The sequence below is a fragment of the Gymnoscopelus microlampas genome (genome assembly GCF_963454915.1).
Source record: "Gymnoscopelus microlampas genome assembly, chromosome: 22".
NCBI classification, from domain to species: domain Eukaryota; kingdom Metazoa; phylum Chordata; class Actinopteri; order Myctophiformes; family Myctophidae; genus Gymnoscopelus; species Gymnoscopelus microlampas.
Window position 1 is genome coordinate 25,360,884 of NC_139959.1, and position 23,645 is coordinate 25,384,528.

At 42.1% G+C, this 23,645-nt stretch overlaps 1 protein-coding gene across 1 annotated transcript in view; it reads left to right on the plus strand.

Annotated features, from left to right (window-relative positions):
- The window catches only part of LOC311038570 (cadherin-12-like), a gene marked incomplete at both ends in the record, with an annotated part of 117,561 nt that overhangs the window by 78,432 nt on the left and 15,484 nt on the right, over positions 1-23,645 (plus strand). Inside the window, 3 exons of the mRNA XM_084048143.1 lie at positions 6,748-7,001; positions 11,467-11,603; positions 17,569-17,690. Of these exons, the coding sequence (XP_083904269.1) occupies positions 6,748-7,001; positions 11,467-11,603; positions 17,569-17,690 (513 nt within the window). The remainder of the gene's footprint in view (positions 1-6,747; positions 7,002-11,466; positions 11,604-17,568; positions 17,691-23,645) is intronic.

Below are 23,645 nucleotides of genomic sequence, written 5' to 3' on the forward strand. Positions count from 1 at the left end.
CAAATGATGTATTATATACGTTATGCTATACAATGCCATGTTTAAGGGAGAGAGTGAAATGATTGATTCAGTGGTATGACACATTGGCCCTAGTCTCAGTGTCAGGCATATCGGAGATCTTCGCCTACCAATACGTCTGGTGACATCTAAATTCAACGTAGGGGCTAGATCTCCGATACACCTGGCTATACATAACTATATTGCCACTAACAAAAGCCATTATCTAATGGGTAATATTTGCCTATGCAGCACCAGTCCGTGGCGTATAGCCAATAAGTGGTTCAGAGTGAAGGTACAATTACACATGTAGTCAGACAGCCACCATCAGATATGACCTCCAGATCTGATTCACTTTCTCCCCTAATTCAAGAATTGACACATTAGCCACACTTCTCATTAGCACAGGAATTCTCATTACCCCTTTATCACCCCCATTTCCAACCCTATTTCCAGGATTTTTGTGGCGAGAGACATTAACGCCGGTTACTGCGACTGTACTTCGGTGCATCACGTGAGTCAGACAAATTACAAAGGGCACCGGAGCTCTTGACATTCTTCATTTTTGCCCCTGCCTCAGCCAGAAGACCTATGTTAATCTGAGGGATTCACCTGACATTTAATCATAGTGAATTATCCCTCAGTTGCGGTAGGGTTCAAAATGACTTCTCTCCTTTCCATCTGCCGAGGAGCTGAGGGGTGTATAATTCACGGGACAGAGCTTCTCGTCTTGGCCGTGCAGATGTAAGATCCTCAATACAGCCTGACGCTTTTGTAAAGCTCTACTGCGTGTACCAGACTGGATGAAATGGATCCAGCACAAGGAAGAAGCAGTAATGAATGGAACAGTGAGTCGGCTGACATGACTTTGGACCATAGAACTAAGTGTTTGATGATACGTATAGGGAAAGATATGGTGATATTTTAAGTGAAGCATCCTCCGCATAATTAAAATAAATTGGCACACAATTAAAAGAAAGTGTCAACTGAAGACTGACAAAAGAGAAACACCATAACAGGCTGCAGTCCGCTGTATGGATACTGTAGAGTAAACAATGAACTTAATTTGTTTCTTCTTCTCCAAAATAAATGTTTGGGCCATTTTGGAAATTCATTCCTCGTGTTTGCTCAGCACTCAGTGTATGCCAAGCTCAGCACGTCTCCATCTCCGGCTAGCCAATTACGTGAAGATTAGACGTGGTTATCACTGGGGAGAGGTGGCGGATGGAGGTGAGGGCTTGGGCTTCCATCCTAATTGTAATGATGCCTTGTGTGGAGTTGGAGAGCGACGTTTTCCCATGGTGAGACTGTGGCTAATGAGGCCTATAGTGTTCGCCTCCTGCTGTCCACTTACAGTATGTGCCATTGCCTTCGCTCTCCACCTGTGTATGTTTCAGCTGAGCTATGCATTGCTGTCTGCACATGCATGCGGGCTCCAAGCACGCCATGATAGTCGCTCAGTTTATTTCTTTATTTCTCTCTTGCTTACCCAAAACACTGCTCTTTCACACAACCACCTATTGTGTGACCTTTATATCGCGACGCAAAAGGGACGCTATCTAATTTGCTGCATCGCTGTAAAAATAAATAAAACATTAAAACTAAATATATATTTGAATATATTTGAATTCCTTTATGTCAACAAATTAAATAATAATCAAAGAATAAGGTCAGATGGATTGGACAGCTGACTCAGCCAACACTTTATTATGCAAATTGTATACTCTGGTAGTCAAAGAGGTGTTATGCCTATCAACCAATCATTAGCATGCAATATATGGTTTTGCTGAGTTTGCAAGGTGAGTTCCAGCACATCATTGGCTAATGTGTTTTCTAACAATTGTTAGTGGAATTCCTAAAATAAATTAATAAATGTGCCAGGCATAGTCAGACTTGACTACACATACATGGATATTTTTCTAAACAGATACTTTTGCAAAACATTTTTTTTGCTAAATATCCATGCTAGTTATAGCAGGGCCTTGTGTGTGGAAAAAACTCAATCACATACATTTATATAGGAAGCGTACGTGTCTGATAAAGTGAATATCAAATATCCAAATACTGAATCAAGCAACTTAAAAACTGTCTGGGGTGCTCACATAAGCGTAGATGAGTAGATGTAAGATGTTACAATGACCCAAACATGTTTGAAAATATCCCTTAAAGTGAAAGTGAATCTTAAGAAGAGTGTGGAACTTGGGTCATATTTGAAAATGTATGCATGTAATAAATACTTTCTTCCAGCGAATCTCTTAGTTACACCAACATTGTTCTTGTGAGGCACTTTTTTTTCCGTATTGCTTAAGTATTTCTATTTTGCCCTCACCACTCTAGGACATTCACACAAGCAGCCTGTATAGGCTAGTGCGGTTATAGCACTGAACACCACATTGTGATTTGTGTGGCTTCATGCACAAACTGCACACAGTAACTAATAGTTAAAGCTTGGACAGGCGGAGGCAGCATCATTATTTGTTTCCATTAGGTATAATTTTACCTGGCAATACTTATATCTAAAACTAGATTTCATTAATTAAAAGCAAACATCAAATGCATAAAATGTGACTAAAACTAAATCTCAATCAACTTTCAATATTAAAATGTACTCATTTCAAATACCCACACAATGTGCTTTCACTTTGTGGGTATTTGAAATTAGGAAATGTTTCGGTGTGTGATTACAGAGCCAGCATTTATGTCGGCATCACAAGATACTGGGACACTGGAGTTCTTTTGTTGTTGTAGCTACAAGGTGACTTTAGATGTTGTGTAAGTTATTTGAAAAAAGAAAGAAAGAAAGAAACTCTGAAATGTCGAACAAGCTCCCATACAGCTTGCTGTTAGGCTGCTTTGAAGCCTGAAGTCGGTGTGAAGTCTTTCCGGTAATGGTCGCAGAGATTGGCGTGTGGCGAGTATCCACACTGAGTTTAGGATTTTGGATGACTGTTGGATGAAGGGAGTTTGGTCGCCTCTCAGCCAGAGATTGAAGGAGTGCAGAGTGTATTTCCTGTTGAAGTATTGTATTGCTGTGCCCATTCAGTTGTATCTGGTGCACTGTAATCAAAACTGTCACAGTGGTTGATGGTCAATGATTGCTTTCAGATTGACTCAGATTCACATTTTTCCTTTACTTTTTTATAGACACGTGCTCTAGCAGAGACCTACAACACCACAGAGAAGAGATGGAAGGGAGGCACTGGCCTTTAGTAACATCTGCAATTGCTGTGAAATCCTGACTGCCCCCACTCTCCCCCACTCCATCTTGATTTCAAGTGTTGGGTCTCTGATTGGATCCGATTGGATTTAATCCATGTGCATGCATTCAAACTACTAGTAGGGTGGTCATTTTAAATTGTGCACGCACATGAATAACCCATTTCCTGTGACTTCCACCACGCACACCTCTCCCCTTGCCTTCGCCATCTCTTGAAATAAGAATATTTTTGCTAAGCTCTCACCAGCTGTTAACATGCCGGAGAAGCAAAACGGGCCTGGCTTGGACAGATAGCATTGCTGCCACAGCGGTTGTGTGTGTTAGTCAATTTGAAATACACAGAAAGGAATGTCTCTCATGTGACTCCGTGGTCAGTGGAGCATGACCGAGCGCAAGCTCGTCAACCGCAGCCTGGTCACACATGAGAGGGCACGAGACCGGCAGAAGAACAAGCACCCGTTGCAGATGCGGGCCGGTTCGCCGATCCCTCCCCTCGCCTTTGACTAATTGACTCTGAGCCGGTGTGTCAGAGGCGGAGGATGTAGAACACCCCTTAAGCTGTTGTTCTGAGAGCTATTGTCAAGGGCGAAGTTCCACTGAACCACAAAATCTACAACTTGACTTTTCTCACACACTGACGGAGGTATAGGGGAGGGCATCAAATTTGCTCTGGATCTGCTGGCTGTCTTTTATGTATATGTGCAACACTTCACATTGATTCGCCCTTTGGCACACCATTCAAGTACTATTATGGGGGCAGCTTCAGCCAAATATTCAGTTTGGTCAAAGTTGGAGGAAAAACAATCTCCAAATGTGATGTGAATTTTACAGAGGCTAGCTTCCAACTGAAGTTAGCTGTGCTTTTTTGTGTTTCAACCAGGGAGCTAGCTTATGTTATTTTCAAAATAGATGTGAAAATAACATATTTTTATTAATTATGTATTTAATTTACATATGTTTGCCTTATTTTGCGTTTAAACACATTTCAGTTACAACTCGACATGAAACAGTGTCTGATTTATCGAGAATGAATGGCAGTATACAGACAGTAACTCCCTAGCTGCAAGCACACATTTTACCGGTTAGCAAATGAGAAAGCATTGATGAACAAAGTGCTGTGAGGGAGCTGAAGAACAAAGGTGAAAAACGTATATGTGTATTGACTGTGGTGACGTTAGCAGTGCCTAATACATGATTTATTTTTGTTACTGGGTTATGTTGTATAGTGATTGTGAGCATCCAACTAATAATGCCTCTCTTGAGGTCTGCTTCCTGGCGACGGGGGTTTCAGGGGAATGTACGCCCAGGAGCGTATATACAGTCTACGGCAGTGTAGTTCCAAGTCCCGGAAAAAGACTGTGCTGTGATTAGTCAAAGTAGTCACTTTGATTGGCAGCTGTGCCGAATACAAGAACGCTCACCCGAAAACATGATTTACGATTCTGTCCCTATCGGGACGTAACTTAAATGGCGCTGAGTCGGCTGAAGCGGACTTCGCAACGTTCGGCACGGCAACTCGCTCGTCTGAGCTCGCTTGGGCCAGGGAAGACAGAGGGGTGTGGTTGGAGGGTTTTTGTTGGTTTGGGTTTTTGTTTGGTATTTCTTTAGTAACTTTGACTTATTTGTTTTACTTGTATTAGTAATTGGTATTTAGTGTCTGTAGATGTTGTTCTTGAAGGGTGTATTAGAACTAGGAATTTGACAGTGCCCTGTATTGTGGAGGTGGTGGTGTGCATGCACACGGCGTAGTGTCATCAGTGGGTTGTACCTAGGGGGGCGGAGTCGGCAAGGGGGAAAACACAGATTTCCCCCAGCTGGTATAGACCGAGGGATGTGTGGTTTTCAAACTCATATGCTGTAAAAGTATACCAATTTAAAAAGCAGGTGTCATGGCTTGCCAGATCACAGGCACAGAACCTTGTTGCCACTCGACAAGGAACGCTACATTAGCAAATTAAACAAGAGTCCGATTGGAATGTTGTCCTTTACTGGACAGAGGATCCAACAATGGCCCGAGGTTATCTGATTTAATCGCCTGGTATAAAGTTATGTTTTGTCAACGTTTTATTGAGGTTACGTTTAGGAATAAGGTTATGTTTAGGCATAGTTTTACTGAGGTTACGTTTAGGAATACCAGGTGAATCCCGGCGGGTTTGCCCCGGGGCGACTGTGTTTTGGGGCGAGTGTTTTCGTATTCAGACGGATATGGAAAGAGGGAAAGAGATCTCCGATCTCAGTGGTGCTTGTGCTGAAACTTGACTCATGCAATAAGATATAAAGATAATCTAATAAACCACATGAACCCCAGTTTACGTATTCTGGGGGGAACATAAACCAAACATTGCCAATCTAGCTCACAGTTACAGCGCGTCGCGTTCTGACGCACTGTGAGCTCATAGATTTGCAATGTTTGGTCTTTTTAGTAACATATATCTTAGTAATAAGTCAACTTTTCCGAGGGCGAGTGGACGATTGTGTTCCAGCTGTCCTTCTGATGGATTTGTCTTGGCTGACATTGTTTCTATCGTCCATAAAATAGCTCTGAAAGTGATCCAAACAATCGTGTATGATGTAACTCTATGAGGCAGATCGTTCTGTTTTCCCCCAAGCTAAAATCGAATGGGGCGTTCCTGGGCGTTCCCGTCTATCTCCGTGTGTATCTATAGTCCAGGGTCTATATGTACCAGCTTGGGGAAATGGGAAGGGTCTGTTTTTGTAGCTGCCAGCCCTACAGAGGCTGTAGCCACTGCCATGAGGAAATGTTTGTAAACAGTGTTGAATTATGAGTAAATGGCACAACTCTGAAACATCTCTGCCTGGCTCGTCATTCTACACCTTACTGTTCACCTCAATCTTGCTTTCCATGCAGATGTGACATATTCATCAGATTGCCTTCTGAGGGTACTGATTGGACGGCCGGGATAACCAATGTAATTAAGTGCTGCCCTCAGGCATTCCAATGAATATAAGTCACATTTACACTTTCCACCCTGTTTGTAAGGTCCGGGGTTGTGGGTGTGGGTGATGAAATGCAGGATGATAATACATTGAATTGAATTGAATTGAATTGAATACATACATGGGATGAAAACATTGCATGACCTTTGGTATTAGGGTTATTCATAAACTCTGTACCTGACTTGTATTCTTTATTATAATTCGTCCTGAACATGGTCAGTGTTAACATTTGTGGTGCTGTGTGAAATCAACTGAGAACTCCTCAAGTTTATTACAGTGGGGGACCTCATGTTGTCTTGGTGATATGTTGTTTTGTGCTATTTGGTTATGTGTTGTTTTTTTGTGTTTTTGAACAAACAAATATCCCTTTGGGGACAATAAACATTATTATTCATTAATTATGAATACAGAAAGTGTCATTTTCAAGCTAACTATGTGTTGCATGTTACTGTAGCTTGAAAATCTGTTCTTTGCACAACAGAGTATTTACATCTTTACATCTACAGTATCTTTCCGATGCTTTTATTACTGGGCCTACTATTAAACTCCACATTTGTTTTCTTTTCCCCCCTCAGCCGTTGGACTTCGAAACCAAGAAGTCGTACACCTTCAAGGTGGACGCCTCCAACGCTCACATGGATCCGAGATTCCAAACCTTCGGGGCCTTCAAAGACACGGCGACCGTGAAGATTAACGTTTTGGATGTGGATGAGCCCCCAGTATTCAATAAACACGCCTACTTGATGGATGTGTATGAGGACACAAGCGCCGGCACCATCATTGGTGCCGTCACGGCCCAGGACTTGGATGCCAGCAGCAGCCCTGTCAGGTACTTATATGTACATATACTTGGAAATTGGCCTGCTCGCGAACGATGCAAGTCGGGAACGATACAAATTGCGAGTACCCGCTGTACCCGTCTTTGTCTCTCTCTCACATACGCATTCACGTGCACACAAACGTAATCCTGTGTACTTGCCTTAAAATACATATAGAGCGGGAGACAACAATAGACTCTTGCGAATGCAGAAACGGCATATGATAAAAAATGCATGTTCTTGTTTTTATAATCCTTTGGCTTTTGTTTTAAAGCATTTGAGTACACGCCACCCCACTCAAAGAGCTTGACACAAATGGAAAAAATACCTGTTGCAGAATGGGTTATTTGTTTTATCATGAATATTTAATAGTACAGAGGAAACAACAGAATGGACAAGAAAGAGATTTGTAAAACACAAAAGCTGATTTACTTTGTTGTGTGTTTCCCCACTTGTGTCTCGAGCATGTAAAATATTCATCAGTACAACAGCAGACTTTGTTCTTTTGTGCCATCCGAGATTGGCCTCGCATTCTTCCCCATACAGCAATAGACCCAATGACCCTTCATGCATAGGGAATTATGCTTTTACACTCCGAGAAGACAAGGATATTTAGTACGACGATGCATTGTTTTCTGTCACTGAAGCAAACAAAATGTAGCATCATGAATACTGCATCATTGACTGATTCCTAAGTGCTCCCTAAAGTTCACACCACTTTGAGAGTCTATTAGAAGCGATGAGGTCACTAACTTTCAGACATTTGGGAGGATGTAAAACTACTCTGTATTTCTGATTAAACCGTAGTGTCTTAGAAACAATTGCTAGAGTGTTAAATACCCTAAGATTGACTTTCTCACCGCTAAAGTCTGTCAGTAATGTTCAGTGGCCTGACATCACATTATGATTCAAGTAGATAGCACGGTAATTAATTTTCATATCTGCAGTATGCAGTGCATGCTGAGGCAGACTTTAGATTTGTGATGTACTTAAGTCGTTGATGTGTGTAGTCTTTTATCTTGTTTTATAATATGAAGATTGTATTGAATAGATGCATTTTTACCTCTATTGTAAACAACAACAAAAAATATATAATAAGAAGGAGAATATTACATAATGGTTCAGTGTGTCAGTCAAGGACAATTTGCTACAATGCATGAATGTTGCTTTTACTCATACTGATGCGCATGGCCCTCCGATTATGCAATACCCGTTGTACCAATTGTCAGAGTACTTATTGCAGTAGCTATTATCATAACTAGAAGCTCGGCCGCCCTTCGGGCGGCCGAGGGTCTAGCCCTTCGGGTGGCCGGGGGTCTAGTCGGGGACCGGCCTACACAGGAACGATGTAAATAGGGAATGAATGCTCCACCCTTTAAATCAAACCCCATTATACCTGTTGTCATAGGACCCGTTTTGGCCATCTGTTTGCCTGTGTCCTTTTGCGTTAGTTCCGGAAAACCGCATATCGGGTCGGGTCGAAGCCTAGCTAAGAACGTAGGCAAAGGTCTGAGCTATCTGCGTGCGAAATTGTGTTTCAGACACAGTGCCGGTTCCCCCTTTGATGCAAACCCCATTATACCTGTTGTCATAGTTTTATGCCCATATATGGAGATCTCTGTATCTGGTTGTCTGTGTCCCTTTATGCCCATAATGGAGATCTCTGTATCTGTCTGTGCCTTCGACTGTGTTGCAGACACAGTGCCGGTTCCCCCTTTAATGCAAACCCCATTATACCTGTTGTCATTGGACCCGTTTTGACTTTATTATGGAGATCTCTGGATCTGTCTGTCTGTTTCCCTTTCATGCCCATATATGGGGATCTATGTATCTGTTTGTATGTGTCCTTTTATGCCCATATATGGCATATATCTCTGTCGCTTTTTGTTTGTTTCTTCTTTAAGCAGAATATGCAGCCTGCATAAATCTGCATCATTCAAGTCATCATCCCAGTCCCACGCTTTGTTGCTCTTTTCTTTTTTGTAGCGGGAGAGTTCAGCTTGAGTTTTTTTGGAGAACTTGTTTTTTGTTGGTCTTGTGCTGTTGATTTAGCTTGTCTTATGTTTGTCTCCCCCGTCTGCACCTCATCCAACTCAGATCTTGACTGATCCTTGTTTTCTTCAGTAAAAGCAGCACAGTTAATTAATTCTTCATCACCGATCTCATCAAAAAAACTGTCTCCTCCTCTGTCTGCTCCTCCTGTCTTCCCACCAGATGTTGACTGTTCCATCTGCTCCCCAGGAACACTGTCTCCTCCTCCGTCTGCTCCTCCTGTCTGGCCAGCAGATGTTGACTGTCCCATCTGATCCCCATCAACAGCCTTATTAGCTTTCCATTTCGCATCCCAATCGAGTTTTGTAATTTTTTGGTTCATTTTTCTTTTTTCCTGCTCCAGTTTTTGTATATAAAGAAGGACTTGAGTCGATGTCTTGAAGGCCTGCTCCTGCAATTCCTTCCGGCTTTCCATGAACTTGCAATGATAATTTAGAAGTACCAAGTTGTTACGAATTATTTCTCCTTCACCGGGGTTTAGCTTATGCCACACTCAGAGATTCTTTGTTGACTCATCTAGTGTATGTGATGCCTTTTATGAAGTGATGTCACAATGAGTCAGCGCTTGCTCCGGAACAGCCCGATGTCAGTCATCTCCGCATACGGAGATTCCAGACCTTTCCTGCCGGATCCGAAAAACTGTGTATCGGGTCGGGTCGAGGCCTAGCTAAGATCGTAGGCAAAGGTCTGAGCTATCTGTGTGCGAAATTTGGAGTCTGTAGCACCAACCATGTGCTTTCAGGGCTCATCCATGCGATTCGGGCCAATTTGGATTCCGCGTCCATTGGCTTCAATTAGTAGTCAGGACTCCGCATATGGAGATTCCGAACCTTTCGCGTTGGTTCCGGAAAACCGCATATCGGGTCGGGTCGAGGCCTAGCTAAGATCGTAGGCAAAGGTCTGAGCTATCTGTGTGCGAAATTTGGAGTCTGTAGCACCAACCATGTGCTGTCAGGGCTCATCCATGCGATTTGGCCCAATTCGGCCTCGGCTTCAATTAGTAGTCACGACTTGGAGGCAAGTCTATGACGTCGATGACATCAGGGATCTCCATATATGGGCATAAATGCAGGAAAGGTAACGCACACCAAAGGCTGTGGTGAGGTGATGACCCCCGGGAACAAAGAGAGGAAAGAGTGCCAGAGTGTGCAACACATTTTTTTCCACTCACAAAAGGGACACTGAAATACAGACACACAGACAAGATACTGAGATTTGTGGATTTATATATAGATTTCTGTACAACCATCAATCCCTCAGGTCGTTGGCGATGTCCACGGCAAGTTTGAAGTCGATTGGTCGGAATATTCTCAAGATATGCAGGGGACACACAAATACACACAGAGATTCATTTATAGATTGACATTAATAGACCATTATTGATCCCTTAAAGGAAATTGAGTTGTCATAGTAACAGCAACTGGAGTTATCAGACCTGTGGTGTGTGGGCTCCTAGACAGTTTCTTGATCTATACAAGGCCACCTTCCCTATCAATGTGTATTTGAGAATTCCATTTTCGAACTGAACCCCATGAAACAAGGCTTGTTTCCTGAAGCGCAAAAAAACTGCATTCCGCCCTGAGGAGGGAATTTCAATGTATCGACCCTTTCAACCCTTTGTGTAATATTCATCAAAGACACTCACACTGAGCTATTTGGACAAGATCATGTTCGGCTTCACGACTCCCCAGAAAACAGGGTTAAAGAATGAACCCGGGTAATTGGAAATTGAAATGGTAGAATTGGGTGGAACTGAGGTCTTCTTATAGGCTGAGTTTCTCATGAATATTGCATTGGACTTCTGGTCTCATAATGATTGACTCAGGTTGGGCAACAGGCAGTGTAGTGAAGAAAAAAAACATACACCATACATATTTATGAGCAACTGTCTTTTAAGCTTAAACAGCGAAAATGGTGTGGGATGTGGTATGCCATGTGATTTCAAGATTGTGAAGAGTGTTTTATAGTCCAGCTTTGGGGTATTGGCCACATTTCACAGAGGACGTGCCGCACCATCCGTCTGGCATTCTTTGTCGTTTGTAGCTTGTGAGAGATTGATACTGTTTGATACAGTAGCGTGTTAAATTCATTTATGTTCTCCTGGCAAAACGTTTACTCAGCGTTTGCCACGTGCGTGTGTGTGTGTGTGTGTGTGTGTGTGCGTGTGTATGTGTGTGCGCGGGGGTGCAGGCGTGTGCGTGCATGCGTGTGTGTGTGCATGTGCCCGCAATACTAGAGTATGTACAGTATATGCAAAGTTCAGCATATTTCCTTGAAATTGCCATTCAGAGTGAATAATGAAGGCGACGCCACGTTATATTACACCTCAACTCATATGCACAAGTCCCAGGGGGAAAATCACCACTGGTTTAATTCTCTTGTTTGTGCGCGAAATGGCTGCCATTAACCCAACGTTCTGTGTAGGTATTCCATTGACTGGAAGAGTGACTTGGACAGCTACTTTGACATTGACCCGGTGGAGGGCACCATCTCTACCAATGAACCCCTCGACAGAGAGAGCATTGCCCAGCACAATATCTCCATCGTGGCAACCAAACTTAGTAAGTATGACAACATCATCGATTGTGATTAATGTACACAGTAGGTGTTATTGTCCTTCGTCCACCGTAATCTGTATGACGGATTTAATACACTCTTACCTCACGTCAATACTCCAATCCCATTTTGTTGGAAAGGTTTATGGGTGACCATAAAGTATAAACCATGATGACTCTCCTGCAGGGTTTACGTTCAGGACATTGTCTGCTTTGTCTGTACCGCCATCTAGAACAACGTCTCACTGTGCAGTTTGTCTGTCTGTTTTTGATTGATTGATTGATTGATTGATTGAGGTACTGTCAGACATTTAGGCTAAAAGCAAAAGGATAACCCAAAAAAAGTCTTGGGGACTTGTTTCCATTGTGGTCCTGTCTGTCTGTCTGTCTGTCTGTCTGTCTGTGTGTGTGTGTCTGTGTGTGTGTGTGTGTGTGTGTCTGTCTGTCTGTCTGTCTGTCTGTCTGTCTGTCTGTCTGTCTGTCTGTCTGTCTGTCTGTCTGTCTGTCTGTCTGTCTGTCTGTCTGTCTGTCTGTCTGTCTGTCTGTCTGTCTGTCTGTCTGTCTGTCTGTCTGTCTGTCTGTCCGTCCGTCCGTCCGTCCGTCCGTCCGTCCGTCCGCCCGTCCGCCCGCCCGCTTGAATTATTAACAGCTTCTTCTCCACAATTTGATATAAAGGCATCTCTGAGAAGAGCTTTCTCACACTTCAGGTTGAAGAGTTGTACTCTATGAATGTTCTATTTGATCAAAACAACATGTACGTACATAATTGCAAGCATAAATGTTTCATTTAGTATCTCTAACACAGAAGATGAAAGGGTACCCTAATGAAGGAATAAGTATAAAAAATACAATTTAAATAAAAGGAGAAATAATAAGAGAAGTTGTTGCTTTCTCCCCCCAAGCAATGTCAATGTGGTGTGTCTCTTGTTTCACCACCTCTGCGATGCAGTAAACATTCGACGAGAGCTTGTTGACAAAGCAGAACCCGCCAGGCAGAGACGTGTGAAGCAATGCCAAGAAAGAGTGAGCTTTAAATAGTGTAGCTGTGACTTTAAGATGAATCATCAAGCTAATTATCTTTTTATGAAGGAAGTGGAGCAAATTTCCCAGATAAATAAGCAAATCCATCGTCATCAAGTCGTCAGATCTGTTACGAGCCGTCAAAGTCGTTATCTTGGAGGCTGGCTGGTGCTCAATCAAAATTACCCACTCTGTGTGTTCATTAGGGCTAGCTGTGAAATAAGGCCTGTCAAAACTTGAAGCTTTTTATCGCCCTGGAAACTAGTATTAGCCACTTCCACTCAAGGTCATGGCTGATGAAATCTAAATACTGTTCTCGATATGTATGTACTTGTACACACGTGTGTGTGTGTGTGTGTGTGTGTGTGTGTGTGTGTGTGTGTGTGTGTGTGTGTGTGTGTGTGTGTGTGTGTGTGTGTGTGTGTGTGTGTGCGCGCGCGCACGCGCACATGTGTGTGCATCTGTGTGTGCATCTGTACTGCTATCTTATATTCTACATTTGGTTCTTATCAATTGTCCTCATGAGGATCTAAAGATTAGGAAGATTATGGAAAGTGGGAACATTTTAGGTTTAAGACTAAGCATAGTGATGATGGTTAACTTTTAGAGGTTAGCAAAAATTCATGGAAAGCAGTCAAAAGTCCTTCACAAGTACCAGTAGGAAAAATGTGTGTGTGTTTTGTGTTGGTGGTTTGTTGTATTGGAATTGGGATAGGGAGGAGGAGGGATGATGGCAGTGGTGGCGAAGGGCCGACGGCTCAGCCTATCATGCCTGGCACATGAATCGAGCAACGAAGGGCTCACAGCAGGATTGTATTTTGTGCAAACCTGGCCATATCAGTGGACCCAAGCCCCACCCATGTGCTCTTTTTTTAAACCCCCTTTCTTATCAACCTGCCCACACTGGCTTCCGATCGGGATCACTTGCAAGCCCAGATCCAGCATTCCTTTAGACCATTGTCCTTGTAAGCAGCACACACACACACACACACACACACACACACACACACACACACACACACACACACACACACACACACACACACACACGCACACACACATGCACACACACATGCACACACACGCACACCCCCACACACAAATACAGGGCTAGTTGGTAAAATATATATATCAGATGAACTCCATGGTGCAGTGATACCTGCAGGGAGAGTATCTTTCTCATCTTTTCATATGTTCACTCAGAACCCAGCAGTTCCATTGCACAGCGTTTGATTTCAGATTCTCTTTTGACCTTGGCTTGAGGTTTGCCAGAGTTTCCCTTTATGGGTCTTGGCTGACTGTCATTGGTCCTCCTGTGAAACATTGTATTTTATCTTATTTTATTTAAGACTTTGTATGGCTGGGTGGTGTCTCTGTTCCCACGCAGCAGGTTTCAAACCATGAAGAGCAACAAACAGATAAACAATATACAAACGCAATGCCCACATTAATAATGGCTCGTTTGAGTAGAGGGCAAAGTCTTGGAATAATAATATGACTGTCCCGCAATCCTCATCAACAATATCTTTCCTCCATGCATTTTCTTTATTGCCCCACTGGAATGAAAATACGTCCATTGACATTAGACACTGGGTGACAGTGAAGCCACCTCCTAGTGTGGTCATTTACAGTACACAGTGCCTTTTCTGAGTCTGGAGACCCCAGCCTAGAGCTGCACACACAAAGCCACCTATTGAGACACAGCCAGACACTGCAGTCATGCAGCAAAGGGAGAGCGCCGTGTGATGCTCGTCACAGAGAAGTCATGCTGCACGGGGAGAGAGAACTGTGTGACGTTCTCCAGAGAGCAGTCATACAGCAAAGGGAGAAGCATACGTGTTGCTGTACACACAGAGCGGCCATGCAGCAAAGCTAGAGCACCATATGTGTCACGACACAGAGCAGTCATACAGAGCTGGAGGACTTATACTTGTACGAATAACGGTGTCTTTTGGGGTGTTTGAAATACAGTGGTGCTTTTAAGGAGATGCACATATCTAACCATAATGTGGAAAGAAAGGAAAAAAAGTAGCCGAGTGTTTTTTTTTTGGGTGATGGTTTGTTTGATTTGTTAAATATTGCAATTAAACTTGCCAATATCGTGCATATTTGTGTGCAGTTGTGTGTGTATGCGTGCATGTGCGTGCATGTGCGTGCGTGTGTGCGCGTGCGTGTGCGTGTGCATGTGTGTAATGTAACTTCTCCTTTTAATTACACCATCAATTCATGGAGTCCACACTTTGAAGTACCTTTCTATCCCCATATCTGCAGCCTTTTTAATAGGCCTGTGGTTGATGCCATAAAAAGCTGGAAGGTTTTCAATAAAAACAATTTAATTATCGCATTACATCCAGTAGAAAAGCCATATCGGACAGCCATATTTAGGGTTGACCACTCAAGCAATGCTGGACAGAGTCAATAAAGTAAAAAGAGCATAATGGTGTTGTTGAAATGCTGACTCCAGTATAATTCCAATAAAACCACTATACCATTGCTCCATCTAGTGGAGTGAAAGATATATTACTCACCACAGGCCAAGCAACCTCAGCAGATACTTATGGAGATGAGCTGTCTCATTTAGGATCCCAGCTGATAGAAGATGATGGGAAAGATAACCCGCTGTACCCAGCTATCTTAAACAGCTGTAACTTTCAAAGACAGCTTTTATAGCTTTTTGAAGACCCAGAAGGTGTTAAGCCGTTTAAAATCGAGATCAGAAAATCTGATGATCCAATGCCAAAATAGATAAATAAATAAATACAACTTTTTTTTTTCTTGCCTCACATCAATGTTAGTCTTTCAGTTGGTGCACAGCACCAAGAAGGAAAACCTCTGTCTGTCTTTTTTTTTTTTTTTTTTTACCTCAGTGTTGAAGATTGCTTTTTCTATCAAGGTCACTGACAGGTTGACAACTGAGGCATGGCTGCATCTCCAATCCCCTGTGAGGCTGAGCTGCAGACATCCACCCACCCACCCCCAACTGTCCCCTGTATCATCGTCCTCCACCACCCACCGAGTCTACACACTCACACCGCCCATGCATCCTCGTGCATGCACGCACGCACAGTCACACACACACGCACGCACGCACGCACGCACGCACGCACGCACGCACGCACGCACGCACGCACACACACACACACACACACACACACACACACACACACACACACACACACACACACACACACACACACACACACACACACACACACACACACACACACACACACACACACACACACACACACACACACACAGTGCACACTAAGCCCTTCACCACTATAGAGCCTTATTCACACATCAAATCCATAAAGTGTACCTTGCTTTTGGGCTTTGGCACAAGGAAAGGAACATCTCCCCCTTACAGTCATAGCAAACAATCATGGTTTTGACTTAAGCACGGTCCATACTCCTTAATTCCTACTACAACTTGACGTCATTCCGAGGCTTCGAGAGCGGCGGTCCCAGAACTTTTCCTCGGAATCCGTGCACCTCCAGATGTCCTGACTCTCCGAACTATAGTTTGCGGAGCCTTTCCAAACCGAAAGATTTTCCGGCGTTGGAAGGAGTATGAATAATTGTGCTTTAGCAGCTCCCAGGAGGCTCTAGTTCTGTAATTAATAATATATGGGATGCATTTCTTAAAGCTACAGCCCCATGACAGCACCTGTGCAAAAAAAAAGAAGAAATAGCTTGTGCTCTTCCTATAGGGACGCTGTGAACTGTTTAATGTTGTGAGGAGAGGACATGCTTCATCTCTACCTCACTATCCCTCCCATCATCACTTAATAATACAGTCACACACTGTGTTTGCATTAACTACTTAAGCAGCCCTTTATACCTTGTCTTCTTTTTTTTGTTCTTTTTTTTTTGGGGGGGGGGGCACTTTATTGTTTGTTTGTTCAGTTTTTTTGGGGTTTCCAGCCATATAGCTGACTCTTATCTAGAGAAATTCTGAATGAGTGAGCAGGTTTAGACTTTCTTATTCAAGGACACTTTCATTTACTCTCTGCTAACGTCAACCCTTAAAATGTAAATACTGAGGATATCCACCTGATGTCAGTAGTACAGTGTAATACGGTTTCACCAGTCAGTACCCTGCCTGCAGCAGTGGCAGAGCGCTGTATACTCCAGAGCGGCTGAGTGATGTTTCATGAATCCTGGTGTGAATCTCGAAGAGATGCTTAACGTCTGGGTGGAAAAGTCAATTCAGTCAAGGGCACGATCAAGGTCAAGGACGTTTACATTATCTGTTATATATCTGAGGATCAGAGGAACATAATGCAAGAGATGTTGGTGTGTTTGTTTTATTTTGTATTTATTTTACAATGTAGAACGCAGTCCAGGGCAAACAGCCAGCGAGAGAGAGAGAGAGAGAGAGAGAGACAGACAGACAGACAGACAGACTCACAGACCTTCCCTCTTTTAGACAGCTCGGTTCCTACAGAGCCACGCTATAAAAAGTGCTAAAGAGGATAGATCCAGCCAACCTGAATTCCGCATTGTGATTTGTGTGGCTTTGCTCACAAACTGCACACTAGCTATCACTCTAACTTAGTACTATTGATGGCTAAACATTAGATAGGGAGGTCACACAATGATTAAACTCGATGTCATGTTTTATGCTATTATTATTATTATTATTATATGTTCTTGTATTATTATTCACCCTTTATATCTGGAGGACACAGCATACAGTAGAAGCATTTCATTGCACTTTGTTTAAGGCTGTTTTATACGTAGTGTGCACGCCGCTTCCACCCACTGAAAATAGCAGATATATAAGATCACAAAACGTCACAAATGTGAAGCGCTGTGAGCTTGTATATGGACTATTTTCTCTGTGTGACGTGGTCCGCAACCAAGTACGAATCAAGCATTACTCTGTGCATGCTGTGTGTGTATACAGCATGACAAATAAAAGGACTTCAACATCCTTTTCTTACAGACAGTCCAGTGTTGACCAGTCGAGTGGCCGTTACTGTTCATGTGTTGGACATCAACGAATACTTCCCAGAGCTGGCCGTCCCTCATGAAACCTTTGTGTGTGAAAATGCAAAAATAGGACAGGTATGTTCATGCTTGCCTACCCTTTTTGTGTCTTTCTAGTTACTCAATGTAACCACTTAAACCCTATCCTTGGTTGACCAGAATCCCTCAGGGCTCTATACTACTTGACTTTTCTGTTTGCAGTCTACATTAAATAATTTATCTTCGCTGAAAATAGCCGATAAACGTTGCGGCGCGTTGTGAGCTTGTAGATCTGCTATTTTCAGCGAAAGTTTCCCCCAGAATACAGCGTTTATTCTGTGCAATTTATTCACATTCATTGAAACTGCTGTTTGTGTTATGAGTACATTCACACAGAGCGTGAAGCGACTTACAGTACAATCGCCAACCTGTATTAACGAGCCATCACCAAAATAGAAGTTTGATGTTAAATACACATGTTCAGGGGGTTGCAAAATTTCAGCCAATCAGGATAGAGTACCCATTTATCAGCTTCAATTATATATTGTTTCAGTTCCAATTTTGTCTGTTCATTTATTTGTGTCATCACTTCCAATTTCACTTGGTTAATCTGTATCCTGTATCTCTATCCTGATTGGATAAAATTGGTATCCCAACCTGAAAATGCATTTTCTGATATAATAATAAAGAGCTGGAGAGCAGGGGCTCTCAATTAGGACTCTCAACTAGGTCAGTGGCTTAGCCCCAGGGTCATAGGAGAGGTCATAATTATTCGTTTTTAGTTATGTAATCCCCATGGGAGATTCCGGTGTCACAGCAGGAACAGCAGTAATAATAAAAGTCAGGACAGTAGTTTGGCTACAGCTAAGAGAAAATGTCAAGTCAATTTAAGAGTTTTATCAGCTGCGGTTTCACATACCTGAAACCATATAACACACAATACAAACACAACAGGTCTTACACCTGCATTACTGCATTACACTTCTGTAACGTAAAGTCCTAATTATACCATAATCACAAGGAAATACAATGCTTCAACCATACACCAGATATGTACATGTATTGTGTGTTTTGCAAATTGGCAATTGTAAAAAAGTAAATAATACAAGTATGCTTTGGAAAAATGGTATGAAATAATGTAAAGTATACATGATTTGAACACTGCAAAATGTACTCTTCAACCGAAAGATCAACACGGATATGTCCGATTTTCCATATTCCATCCTGATTGGCTAAGATTGGCTTCCAAAGTTTGCAGGATTGGTTTGTTTTTAACAAAATGCCTCAAACCATGAACACAGCATGCGATTTCCGTGAAATTTTCCACGTAGATTCCCACTTGGCCCAGGAAGAAATGCCACTTGAAAACGTTCACATCAGCCTCATGGTGGCGCTATAACAGGCCGATTCGCGCTTTTACCTATAACTGCACCGATCTGCGTGCAACTTTGCACGCAAACTCCCTAGAGGCCAGGGAAAAACCTTTGCCTTGCATTTTTCACATCTGCCTTTTAGAGCGCCACCAGGAGGCTGACTTTTGTAAAACAAATGTTTTCCTCTTACTCCTTCAGATTCTGTCCAAAAAGCACACAAATCGGTACACAGTATCTCTGTAGTCATGTGATCAAGATGGATTTGTCCCATATTTCATATTCCATCCTACTTGCCTAACATTGGCTTACAAAGTTTGCAGGATAGGTCCGTTTTGAACAAAATTCCTCAAATCATGAAGGCAGTGTGCGAATTCCGTGAAATCTTGTACGCACATTCCCACTAGGCCGAGGAAGAAATGCCCCCCTTTTCACATTGGCCTGTTATAGCGCCACCAGCAGGTCTAATATAGCAAACCACATTTTTGGAACAAAATCATGAATCATGACAAAATCATGAGTCCCATTGCTGTGAAAAGCCTAAGAAGAAATGGAACCCTTTTCACATTGGCCTATTACAGCGCCACCAGGAGGCCATAATAACCTACCTGACGTGGCGGAGACTTGTGCTCCGAGGAGCACTTTTTCTAGTTGTTTATGCAATAATGATATCCACAGTTTTATAGTATTTATTGAAAATAGGCCTTAAATGTCAAATGTTCAACAAGCATAATATAGCAATTATCTGAGAATTTGCTTTATATACTGTATAAAGGTTTCTTTAAAAACAAAAACAGATGGCTACAGAAGCAAGCATTTCAGTTCTGGTTTAGAGCACAAAGCGCAACAGAGCCATATTAAACATGTTTAGCATTTTAAAGCGATCAATCCTTCAGCAATTACAAATGACGGCAGGAGGCTTATTTTAATCCATCAGGCTGTGTGCATAGGCACAAGGCTAATATTTGACCAACTATTATCCACAAGTTTCCTAGGGTGTTGTGGGCATCACTTCCTGTTGATTTGATCCCCAAAAAAGTTTAAATAACACAACAAGGCTCTTGTTTCAAAATCAAACACATCTATTAATCACACCACTTGAATGTATGAATGATTACCTGTTCAACATAGGAATCATGCATCAAATGCAGAGAGACAATGTAGTGCCTCAGTAAACTAGGATCACGAGTAAACCAATAACCTAGCATCAGTCTAAACAATTACTAACAAAATAATAATCTTTAGGCTACATTGAAACTATAGGATACAGGTAAACAATGAACCTAGCTAAATAACCTACTATAAAAATGTAATATAACATTGTGGTCAAGAAAAACAGTGGTGTAAAGTAACCAAGTGGTGTAAAGTAACTAAGTACGTCTACTCAAGTACTGTGCTTACTGTAAGTCATTTTGAGGTATTCTTTACTTAATTGAGTATTTCCAATTTTCAATACTTTTACTTCTACGCCATTACATCTCAGAGGCAAATATTGTGCTTTTACTCCAATACAATTATTTGAAAACTTTTTACTTTACTTTATAGATTTTGATTATTATTATTATTACAACACATACATTAACCACTTCAGCCCTACTGTATATACATTTTGGCAATTTGAAAATAGCCGATCTACAAGCTCACAATTGTGAGCTTGTAGATCTGCTATTTTCAGATTTTTATACATTTGAAAACTTGAAATGCAACAAATACAACACACTGCATAATGAGTACTCTTACTTTTGGTACTTTAAGTGCATTTTGATGCCAATAATGTTGTACTTTTACTCAAGTACATTTTGAATTCCGGACTTTTACTTGTAACAGAGTATTTCTATATTGCAGTACTGCTACTTTTAAAGTAGTAAAAATTGTGAGTACTTTTTCCACCACTGAAGAAAAACGAGCCTAAAGAAAAACAAGCGTTCGCCAATCACCGAGTGGCCATGAAATGTCTATTTGGGAATAGTTGTAGCCTTGTGGGTTTTTGTGCGGGGGTTGACGGAAACAAACGACCATGGGAACATTTTTACTACTCATGTTGTTTTGAAATACACGCACTGTACTCTCTGACATAAATGCCGATGTCAGCACAGTGGTTTCTACACAGGGGCAGTGTACAAACAGCTGGCAGGGCCAACGGTGTCTGGCTCAAGGACACGTCAAGCAGGGTTGTACACTTACATTTTTTTTTTTCATTTGCTGGGGAAGTTAATCTGTGACTTTTCAGGTCAAAGGACAGTCTCTCAACAAAACATAAGCGACCCGCCACCTCATTTGACCATCCTTCATGGTTGTTGCCAACAACACCACAACGTAGCGATTTAACCCATTAAATCCGGGAATGCTTCTGTGTCTATGTGTTTTATAATAATAATCTAAATCTACAAAGTAACTAATAACTAAAGGTGTTCAATAATTGTAGTGGAAAAAAAGAGGCAAAAAACTGCCTCTGAGATATAGTGGAGTAGAAGTAAAAGTAAATGCACTAACTTTCCACCTCTGACGTGTAGGCCTGTCACAATTATTACATAATCGCCTAATCTCAATTATTTGAGATAATCACAATATTTATTTTGCATAATCGTCATAATCATTTCTATATTGAAAATGTTCATATATTTTCAAACATATTTGAAAATAGTGGAAATGTCCACTATTAATGTCTATTTTGTTAAAGTCTAAATTAATTCTATATGTATGTTATTTGTCGTATCTGCCCTGTGCAACTTTTGTTTATGACGCCTAAAAGCCAAGCAGAAATGTAATTTGTATTCATGATGTTCCAATGTTCAATGGACAGAAACACAATTAAATCGTTAGTCGCAATTAATTGACTCACAATGAATCGTCAAGTAAAATGTCATAACCGTGACAGCCCCTACTGACATGATAGCAAGATGACCTCTGGGTAAAGGACAACCTCTGCAATCGGAGACAGCCGTCTGTACTTCAGGTGAACGATGACTTGTTTTATGGAGCTCATACTCACCAGTTAGAGTGTTGGCGGGTGAGGGGCTGTAATACTCGGCAGCCTGTGTACAGTATGTTTCGGGATGATGTATTTGGGATGCGGTGGAGTGTCTGCCCGCTGTGTATAGCGTAAACCACCTGTGCCTGTAAATTAGCCCATTAAGCAGCATCTATATGCAGCCGCCGTTTTGGAGCGCAGAGCTCCGTTGGCGGTCCATCAAAAAGCTGTGGGTTTCCTCATTACACTGAGCAGGGCTCGCCGGAATCCAATGTCCTCAGCCCGTTTGCTGCATGGATACGCCGGGATGTGATCATAACGACGTCTGTGTCTTGTGCCTGCCCACTGTGTTTGACAACTGTCTTTTAACCCATTAAGACCTTAGCCCGATTCTACAAATGCCTTCTAAGTCAGTAGTTCTCAAAAAAAAGAATTGTGCCAAGTGCCCCCTAAATTGATATATATATTTGGCCGCGGACCCCCATCTGAAAATGTATTTTGCCAGGGACCCCAGAAGAAAATATTTGTGTTAAGAAAATCAAAATATTTAAACTTTTTCAAAAAGGATAAAAGAAATAGCTCGCAGTGCGACACGGAGCTTGTTGTGAGCTTGTATATCTGCATTTTTTGAGAACCACTGTTCTAAACCACTGTTCTAAATCCTATGAGTTTTCTGAAAAACGTATGTTGCTATATATATATAGCTAAACTTTAATTGACACAGATGCTTCGTCTGTTTTAATGGGTTAAAGCTTACTTCAGATGCCGTTTGAGCTATTCTGAACGAAGCTATCAGCTGCAGACAGTATTTTCCTAATTGGCGCATTCCCCTCTAATCGCTCATCCTTTCTATCTTGTCCTCTCTTGTCCTTCCTATTCACTCACTTCTCCTTTCCTTGTCTCTCCTCTTCCTGTCCTCTCTGTTCCTGTCTTCTTTTGCCCTCATTTCCTTTCCTCCCCTATTCGCCTCTCTCCTCTCCTCTCCTGCTCTGTGGTGCTGAGGAGAACGCCCTCCCCGTCATGTTTTCAGAGCAGAAGATTCCACAGTGTGACTCCACCATGTGTTGCACACAGCTGGTGGATGATAAAAGATTGTGGGTCTTCCTTTGTAAAAAGAAAAAGCCATCATAAGTCTCCCTTGGTGATTAGCTGTGCTCACGCGGCTCTAAAACACACAAAAACCCTTGTTTTTGAAGCACACCATGTTGTGGCACAAACCTCCCATGGAAAGTAATCTATAACCGAGACCCAGCCAAGCAAGATAAAACGGCAGGCAATGTTTCCATGTAAAAGTGTCTAGAGGGAGGTGGCCGGGTTCAAACTGGGATGCTTTAATAAAGTGCACGTATACGCAGCGTGGCGTTTCCTGGTTTTATACTGTTTACAATGAGGGCTTGGATCCTGATTCCTCTTGAATCACAGATAGGGGAAGGGGGACATCAAACTGGGCTACATTGAACTGTGGCACATTGAAAAGTAAAAGTTTAGGATTTAAACATGGGAAGTGCAATTGTTCTAATAGTCCTATCCTACATTATGTGACCGGCCTGGTGCTTGCAAGTTGCATACAATATACACTAGTTCTGGGGGATGTATTGGCTTTGATATCTGTAATGTTATATATTAAAATGTATGATATATTGTAATGATCAATATGCAAACTAATATTGAGATAAAGCTAATTTCAATAGCTTCATTATCTATAACAATGTG